The sequence below is a fragment of the Gavialis gangeticus genome, unplaced genomic scaffold (genome assembly GCF_001723915.1).
Source record: "Gavialis gangeticus isolate Ggan-Ray unplaced genomic scaffold, GavGan_comp1, whole genome shotgun sequence".
Classification (NCBI taxonomy): domain Eukaryota; kingdom Metazoa; phylum Chordata; order Crocodylia; family Gavialidae; genus Gavialis; species Gavialis gangeticus.
This window is the reverse complement of record NW_017728992.1, coordinates 147,715,147-147,725,021: the sequence shown is the minus strand read 5'-3', so window position 1 is coordinate 147,725,021 and position 9,875 is coordinate 147,715,147. Positions and strand designations below refer to the sequence as shown.

Genomic DNA, 9,875 nt, shown 5'->3' with positions numbered 1-9,875 from the left:
TTTTTTTTTTTTTTTTTTTTAAGTTGAGAGCCTGAGATTCACTTGGCTCACAGCTGCCGGAAGTTATATGTACTTACAGGGGTGGATATAGGATTTTGCAAAGGGAGTTGTGGGAGTAGCAACCTATGCTGCAGGGATGGCTGCATCTCCACTCCCAGCCTCCTTCCCCTCGCCTCCCCCACCACGAGGGCAAACCATTCCTGGGAGCCATCAGGGACACTTTAAAGTCCTTAAAGCAGCTAAGAATCCCTAAACCTTCCCTTCCATGCTCAGTCCCCTTTCCTCTCCATCACTGTTTTCCCTACTGTGTAGGGAGTAGGAGCAGAGGAAGCTTCAGAGCCACTCCTCCCTGCTCCAGCAGGGCTGCACAGGAACTGGACTCAACTGAGACTGTGACACTAGCAGTGGCTATGGGCAGTTCCCCTGACCTGCCTGGTCATCTTAGGAACAGGCACAGGAAGGGAAACCCTCAGCCCTCACCACTGCCCCAACTCAGCCCAACTCCCACACAGTTAGGCAGGAGCGGCTCTGAAGCTTCCCTGCCTCTTGGTCATTAGGGAAAGCGGCAGTGGCAGGTGAGGGAGGTGAGAAAGGGGACTGGAAGGGACCTGCCTCTGAACAGACAGGGAGAAAGTGGGGGGTTCCACCTGCTCTTGGGATTTTAAAAGAGTCTCCAGAGGTTCCTGCTAATCCAATGCAAATGGGAAGTGCAGCTGCACCACTGCACCCCCCTCAGGATCTGTCCCACAATTTGGTTTCTCTCAGATGTATTTTGTTCCTCCTCCTTCCATACCTCAGCAGGTTTCTCTTTTGCCTTCTTTCAATCTAAAGGCAGGGCTGAACACTTTCAGCTACTGAACTGTACAACACTTCCCTATAATCTCTCAGTATCTTATTTTCTCTTAGACAAAGTAAGAAGCAGATAGCTGGAAACAGAGACAGATGCAGTAATGCTGCTAGATTACAGACCCCTTAGAAGCATGTCTCAATTACTATCTGAGTATTTAGTGTGAGATTATTCTGAAGAGTTTCAAAGAAATTGGGTACCCACCTCCCATTACATTTCAAGGGAAGCTACCAGTTTAACTCCTTTAGGATGCAGACATACAGCATGATTTACTACAGAGCAATTTGCCTCAGACTGGCCTTTTCAAAGCAGGCAGTATGACTGTTTCTGGCCATTAGGTGGCAGGGCTGCCAGACTGGAGAGAGCAGAGGTCTCCTTGGGGCAAAAACAACTGTGGTGGACATACAATGTATAGTGTAGGGTCAATTTATCTCAGATGTCATCAAAAGTAATTTTATAGTAGAAAACATTTCCTTCATGGTAAATACTGCATGTTGTGTGACCTTTCTACTTTTCTTCTGGAATAACCCAAAGTAAACATGTTACATGTCCACATCTTTACTACAGAATGTAGGGCACCTTACCACATTAGAGAGGCATTTGCTTTTGCAGTCAACAACCTACTTCACTAGATGCAACAAATGGACTGTCTACTCCTAGCACCTGATGAAGTACACTGCTGCCTAGGAAAGCTCATGCCTCTACGAATGGGATGAAGAAAAGCTGGCCCACATGAACCGGCAAAGGGGAAGGGAAAAGCAGCTAAAAGCAGCTTCTGGGGGTGGAAGAGACAGAGAATGCGGCTCCCGTGAGCCTGGAAGCAGCCGAGGTCAAGCAGCCACTGGGAGGAGCTGTGAACAAGACTTCTCTTGTTTGTTTTGTTTGCAGGGAGCTCTCTCCAAAGCCTCTGAAAGATAAGAGAAGGGGGGAAGCCTGGGAAGAGCCTAGCAAGCCGAAGCCAGCAAAATGCTAAATGGCAGTTTATTTATTGAACTAGTTTGTTTTGCATTCTTACAAATCCAGGGAGGCCTTGTGGTGCTACAGACTAACTCAGCTGCAGCAGAAGCGAGGACCCTGAACAGTGGGTCCTTAGCTAAAGCCAGCAGCAAAAGTAAGAGTGGTTGGATCAGGGGACTTGACCAAACATGCCTAGCTCTGCTCTGCCTGAAAGCAACCTGTAGCAGAGTATATCTTCCCTCCCTTCCCTCAAAAATAGTCCCTAGAGGATCTAGGAAAGAGATATAAATTACACTGTGGTTTTAAGGCTTCTCTCAACCATCAAAACAACCTGGATCAGTATCCATCTCACTACTGCTGCTGAAGGCCTTCATCTATTGAATTTTAGTTCTTTCCTTAGTAGTTCTGCCATTGAGCTGTGGGATAAATCCCCAAAAGGATCTAAATGTAGTTCAAGGGTCTTCTAATGAGCTTGAGACATTATGAGACTTGTGTTATAGATCAGAACCTTCAAAAGAAATTATGGATGTACTAATTACTGAGCAGCAGCAGTGACTTGGGAAAAAGAGATGCAACTAAATTGTGTGGTTTCATAGACCTAAATGCTCAATAAAGATCTCTAGTTCCTGGGGCTCCCTGAGGGCTACCAACCAAAATGACAGCCATTAACATCAATCTTGCTGTACTGAGGCAACAGCTATAACTCATGATGGGGTCTGCACACTAATTTATCATCACTGATGAGAAATCCAATTCCTTTCTGTATTCCCATGGTTACCTATTAGCAAAGTCTTATATTGTGTACCACATGTGGTAGTTGTATTTAGAAAAGGGTGCCTGCACTAGAAAGGAATACCTTAATAGAAACCATTACATTAATAGTTTTTCCTTCCAAAAATATTCAAATATTTAGGCTCTTTTTTCTTAAGTGCCGCTCCAAAGATTTTTTGACTTGTCTTGAGCAGCAGTAAGCACAAGATGCTATGTAGAGAGTAAGTACAATATTCAAATATACAAAATGATGCCAGTTCCCTGCTGCCTGCTTCTTTAGAAGTCAGTGGAACAGATACTGATGTCTGTCATAGAAGTTTTATAAGTTCTTAACCAGTTTTAGACTAACTTGGACAGTCAGTCTTTCTGGCAATAAGTGCATGATGCTTATTCTTGACAGATACTGTGCCTCTTGATATTTGACAGGACTGAAATGATCTGTTAGGCCCGCAAGGCCTAGCCTTGACATGAATGCATTTACAAAGTTAGCACCTGCACACAAGTTATACCATTTGTAACTTGTTTTTCTGCAAGTCTGATAAAATGGCTTATTAATGTACATTTCACCAATATCTGAAGCAGGAGGCTCCTGGTACTGAGGGAAGTATAGAGAAAAAGTAAAAAAAAAAAAATTGTTTATGAAAAACAAACTTATCTAATTGGTGGCTATATGACTAAAGAACTATAAATATCACCACCTTGAAAAGAGAGAAGTATCCTCATCTTCTTCCCCAATCCTGATTGTATCTGAAGATTGAAAACATCTGCTCTCCCTTCAAGAAATCAGTCTGTTCTGTGACACCTTGCCAGCTGACAGAATTGTATTCATAGAACTGGCATATATATAGTACACACACAAACACTTTGTTTTGCATTTCTTACAAACCCAAGGTGGCCTTGTGGTGCTAACAAAGTGTGTATGTATATGTGTATATATGTGTGTGCATACACACACACACTTTGTTTGTTAGCACAAGGCCACCCTGGGTTTGTAAGAAATGCAAAACAAATAAACAAGGGTGTGTGCGTGCGAGCATGCATGTGTACTAGTAGTTAATACTTTGTAATGTTCAATAAACTGATTTATTAAGAAACTAAACGACTCTCGTTTGGAAAAAAAAATTAAAGATTCTTCTTTAGAGAAAGATTAAAGAATATCCTTAAGGCAATATCAATCCTGCTTGCTTGCTCTCCGTTTGGGAGGAGAACCAGTCCGTCCCCCCTGTCTCCTGCCCCCCCCCCATTCTTAAGGCAAGATGACAATATGTTCTGCCCTCCCTTGACTGTAATTTTTAATCTCTCCCCCATTTATTAAAGGAAGTTCTGTAATTTAAGAATGATGGACCAGACAGAGCTACTATGCAATCAGGTAAAAGAAAAAGTGAAATAGCAAAAGGAATGAAATAAGTAAATTGTAGGGGTGCACCAATAAAGATATTTGAGGCTCATACCAATATTCAGTTTTTAAGGAGGCATATCAGCTGATACTAATCCAATTTCTGATACAGTGTGGAGAGCTGCCTCCAGCTAGTAAGTCCCTCATGGTAGAAAGGGAGGGAGGAGGGAAGGGGTCTGTGGGGGGAGGGGCAGATCTCCCTCTTCCCCCGTGGTAAGGGAAGGGACAGGAGCTGGGGCAGGCACGGGATGGAGCCGTGACTCATGAGGGGAGGAGAGGGGTGGCTCCCACCACTGCTGCTTGCACCCTAGGAGGGCACGGGGGGTGGGGGAAGGACATGGGACGTGTGCCCCCAGATCTGCATGGGGCAGGCGAGCTGCAGCTGTGGGCTGGAGCCGGGGCTGAGCCAGGCTCTTATTGCCAGGGCAGGGGCTACAGAGGGGGCTGCAGCCAGTCCAGATTTTGCCATAGCTCCCTCCCAGTGCCACCACGTTCCTGGCACAATCCTGGCTCAACCCCTGCCTCCCCCCACATGCCAGGAAAAGCTGAGGCTGCAACGGGCACACAGAGACACTGCGAGAGAGCTACAGTGAAATCTGGGGTGGCTGCAGCCCCTCCGTAGCCCCTGCCCCGAACCTAGCCCCTGGAGAGAAGAACCCGGCACAGACCTGGTCCCAGCCCACAGCTGCAGCCCACCCCAAACCCAGCCCCCTCTCTCACTGCAGGGGAGTTGATCTGCCCCCCGCATGCCCCTTCCCCTCCCCTTCCACCACAATGGACTTATCAGCTGGAGGCAGCTCTCCACACTGCCAGGCTGTGCTCCTTGCTGCCTGAGTGCTGCGCTGTGGCTGTGCACATGCATGGCATTTATGGGCCACATTAGGCCGATTTCTGATACAGCCAATTTGCTTTATATCAGTACCAACCCAGTATTGGATCAATGTATTGATGCACCTCTAGTAAACTGATGTTCTTCACTAAAAACTTTATTGTCAACATCTGGGGTGGCTATTATCATTGAATACAAGATATTACAGGGGAGAAAAATCTAGCACTGGATGTAAAAGAGGTTTTTTGACATGTTGCAAATCCCCACAATGCCAATAATAATCAGGATATAAGCAAAAATGAGAGGGTCCTAGTGGTTACCAGACAGGAATGATATTCTATATCCTTTCTCCCCTCCCCACCATCTCTATTAGCATAGCCTTGAACTCTGGAATCTTTACCAAATGTATAGGTTTATGTGACGCTGGTCAGGCCACAGCTGGAGTATTGTGTCCAGTTCTGTGCGCCCCATTTCAAGAGGGATGTGGACAACATGGAGAGGGTCCAGAGGAGGGCCACCCGCATGATCCGGGGACAACAGGGCAGACCCTACAGTGAGAGACTGCGGGACCTGAACCTATTCAGCCTCCACAAGAGAAGGCTGAGGGGGGACCTGGTGACCGTCTATAAACTCACTAGGGGGGACCAGAAGGGTTTGGGGGAGACGCTGTTTCCCCTAGCGCCCGCTGGCATAACAAGGAGTAATGGGCACAAGTTGATGGAGAGGAGGTATAGATTGGACATCCGCAAAAACTACTTCACAGTTAGGGCGGCTAGGAGCTGGAACCAACTTCCAAGGGAAGTGGTGCTGGCCCCTACCCTGGGGGTCTTTAAGAAGAGGCTGGATGCCTATCTGGCTGGACTCTTTTGAGTCCCGTTTTTGTTTTGGGGTTTTGTTGTTCTCCCGCCCTGGCGGGGGGTCGGGCTAGAAGATCTACTAGGTCCCTTCCGACCCTAAATCTATGAAACTATGTGAGCAAGATTTTGGGGAACAGGTTCACAAACCCTTCCTTCTCTGACCAAAAACAGATGATAAAAGTAACAACCCTCTCCTATTAAATTAACCTATTTAGCAGGAGTTCCAAAGCCTGATTTGCAAAGATCTTATAGTGATATTACTGTACAGATGTCTTGATTGCTGAAGATTATAGCAGGGACTTGAGAAGAGGCGATGCAGCTAAACTCTGTGGTATCACAGACCTAAATGCTGAGATAGCTGGCACCATCAGCAACAGTTTTGAGGTCACCAGTCCATGAGTAAACAAATCCAGTGATGTTGGTACTGGTACAGGCATATTACCATATTTACTCAACTACAAGATGACCCTAAGTATAAGATGACCTCCCAACTACATTCTATATATGGAACATTTATAAATTTATTTTCCAGGTGTAGAATCTAATTATTGCAATGCTGTCTTAAATTCACTGCCTTTCCACTGCTACAGCAGGGAAAACAGTGGCTGACGGGGCTCAAGTAGCCTCCTTGCCCTCTGCCCCAACAACTTCTTTGCCCTGCAGACTTCCTGCCCCCCTTTACTGTCAGTCCCTGCTCAGGCTCTTTTTCCCCCAAGCACAATGTGGAAGTGAGCTGCAAGTGGTAGTAAGAAGGGTAAAGGAACAGAGAAAAGGACTTAAACTGTAGAGGAGAACAGGAGACTGTTCTGGGTCTGACTCTGGCTCCAACCTTGACTGCAGCAAATCTTAGCACAGGTACTCCATAAACAGGCCTTTAAGTACTACTTTTGCTCCAACTTATACATAGTACAAACTGTGCATGACATTAGTCCAGAGCCAAAAGGCTCATGGCTTAACATATAGTTTACTGGGCTGGGCTCCAGCAAAGTCAACAGTGTTTCAAGCCATGGTGAACCCACAACCTAACAACTCAGAAAGGATCCATTGCCCCCACTTGCAACTGGAACTGGGTGTTCTTGTCACAAGTTCTGAGACCCTCCAAAACGCAGATGAGGCTCAGGGCTGCCTGGTCCCCTTCTACCCCATACAGGGTGGAGCTGAAAGAGGGGCAACAGAGCCTCTCAGCTACATAGAAGTTTGGTAATGTTTGCCAGCCATTTAAGGCTCAGAGAAACAGAAATCATTAAAAATGGGAAAGAAATGTGTTGCTCAACTGTGGGAATGAAGAGGAAGTTGAAATGTATTTGATGTAGTGGCTCACCATGACTTGAAAAAGTTGGTGTTGAGGGGCATGAGTACAATGGGCACTATATCTTATTCAGATGGGCTGTACTAACCTATCCTTGTGGTAGGTTACCTTCAGTCTATTAGCCCAACATGGACCATGTGTTTTATTGGTGCACTCAGCATGGGTTGCATTCAATCAACTTCATAACTGGTTTCCATAACTGAGCACATGCTGCTTCTAACAGAAGTTTAATTGACAGCCAGTGTCAATGTATTTGTTGGGAGGGGGAACGTTTGCTAACACATGGATGTAAGACAACAGGCTTTTTTTCCTCGTGCTGATTTGGAGAAAAAAATCCTGATCTTATATTTGTGTAAATATGGTAATAACAAAAATCCTGTACAGCAAGGATTGGCAACATTTTTTGGGAGCGTGCCAGAAACACCTGCAACCTTGACTTGTATGATGATGGCATGCCAGGGACGGATAATGGTGGGGAGGTGGAATGGGCCCTATCCTTGTTGTGACAATGCAGCCCTGGCCCCTTCCCCAAGGCAAGCATACCAAACAAAATGCCTTTGCATGCCACACGTTCTAGGGGTTGCCTACCCCTGCTGTAGGGAGAACCATTGAGGGGATCCTGAAGACAACAAAGGATGGCTCCTTGATTTGCTGTGATATACACAAACCACAGTGTTTATGGTTGCCAGAGGGAACTAAAGTCATGTCTATGCTACTCTCTGACTGAAATTTCACTTGGGAAGAAATGTCAAAAATTAAATGTCCAGGGAACAAACAAAATAAAGTATTAAATATGACAATGTGCTACAGCAGAAACCATAGTAGACTTGTTACAAAAAGAAATAAGCACAAATATACAGTCCTAAATTTTACATATATCACTGCCTTGTGAAGCAAACTCCCATCATTGAACTAGTTAAGAGTTATTTAACAATATGGCACATTGTTTCTTTCAATGGCTACAAAGATAAAAAGAAAAACATAAAAATTATTCTTCAAATGAATTTAAAAGACAATTTAAACAGTTTCCATCTATACATATGAGGTATAAGCTGCATAAAAAGCATTCTCCCAACATACTACAAAATTGCAGGACTGCGTCTCATCTCACTTTTGCTGACTATCCCTAAAAAAACTTCACCAAAGACCAGCATATATGTCAAAAAATGTAATCAAATTCTACCACAAAATAGTCTAAAATCTCCTGATTTACATTAAAATACTTTTTGTTAAAAGTAGATATTCTGTTTTATGCTTGCTAGCCCCAATTCTATTTTCAAATGTCACATGAAATTAATTTGTAATACTTACCACATAAATGTTTAAATGCATCAACATTTCCTAATGTTTACTATTTATAAAGTAGTAGCAAGTAGACAGGTTTCGAAGTCAAAACATTGAACAACTACTATCAATTGGCTCTGAGCATACAAGTTTAGAATAGCTTTTGTGCTAAAACTTTTCTAAAGTTTCCCATGTTTGCTTTCAAGACAAGATTTGTTTCCTGAAGGCTGATCTAAGTTGGTGTTTCCTTATACTGCCTTCCAACTCAGTCTATATCAAATCAAGATTCCACAGATTTTAAGTCACAAAAGACCATTTACCCTGAAAAAGGATGCTCTCCTGAGCAGTGCTTAATATATTTTCATATAATGTACAGATTCCTACTTACCAGTTACTTGCATCTGTAATCTTCCATTATGATTGTTACTCGTATCAGATCTTGGTGAGGCTGTAGCCATGTCAAAGGCTGCAGCTTTCGCCTATTAAAAAACAACAGATATTTTGCACATACCCATTTAGCTTACTGAAAGCATCCAAATTCACATATTATTCACGCCTATATGAATTAACTGATCAACGAAACAGAGTTCCCTCCTGTTAATGATATACCAAAATATGTTTTACCACTGTATAACAAACTTAGAGTAAATTTAAACTTTTATTGTGCTTCCTTCGAACAACCTCAAAGGACTTCACAAATATTAAAAAGTTGGTAGGAAAGTATTACTTTGATTTTACTTCAGTTGCTTAATACGTAGTGGTTGATAACTTGAACGCTTAAGGGTTTGATTTTTCAAAGAGACTGTGCGCCAACAATTTCAGCTGAAGTCATAGGGAACTACAGATACTCAACTATTCTGAAAATCAAGATGTAGGTGAGTTGCTCAAGGTAAAAATAAAAACCAGGCAAAAAGGCAGCATAGTCAAAAGTAGGGGTGTCAAACTCACCCTGTGCATGAAGCAAAGACCATGGCGCTCCTTGAGGGCCAAATCCAGTCCGAGGCACAAGGAAGTGGTGGTGGCAGCAGTAGCTACTTTGGCTCCAGCCAAAAGAATACAACTGTGGTAGTGGTTTGACCTGCATAGCACACCACTGCATACCCTGTGCCACAGCATCAGCTCCAGCAGGGGCCCTCAGCTAGGGAGGTAGGACCATGGCAGTGGTAACAGGTGATGAGGCTGAAGGGTGGGTAGGGCTTTGTCAGCCCTCCTTCGCCTTCCTGCCATGGATCACCATGTCCACTAGGGCCCAAAGGTCTCAAATTCTGCAGCAGAGGCCTATTCCTCCCAGCCACACCCTCTAACTTCCAGTAGCCTGCTCATACCAGGCAGGCTATATCCAGCCCATGGGCCTATGTTTGACATCCCTGATCTAAGATGGGTACCAAACTGGGATCCAAGAGGCTTAGCTTTCATTTCCAGCTCTGCTAAAAGACCTCGGTGACTTTTGTGTCCATCCATCAATCAATCAACTTTCTTGCCTATGTAGAATGTAGATGCTTTAGGGCTGGGATTCCTTCTTACTCTGTTTACTGGCTAGAACAGTGGGAACTTGATCTCATCTAGGGCATCCACACACTACATACAACATACACACTACATCCAAAGCAAAATAAAAAATAGAA

General features: G+C 44.2%; 1 protein-coding gene across 2 annotated transcripts in view; it reads right to left on the bottom strand.

Annotated features, from left to right (window-relative positions):
* Window positions 1-8,757, bottom strand: part of WWP1 (WW domain containing E3 ubiquitin protein ligase 1) — a 74,385-nt gene extending 65,628 nt beyond the window's left edge. For both annotated transcript variants that reach the window (XM_019527879.1, XM_019527880.1), the window contains exon 1: window positions 8,639-8,757. In XM_019527879.1, the coding sequence (XP_019383424.1) occupies window positions 8,639-8,708 (70 nt within the window). In that variant the 5' untranslated portion in view covers window positions 8,709-8,757. The remainder of the gene's footprint in view (window positions 1-8,638) is intronic.
* Window positions 8,758-9,875: the final 1,118 nt, after the last annotated feature.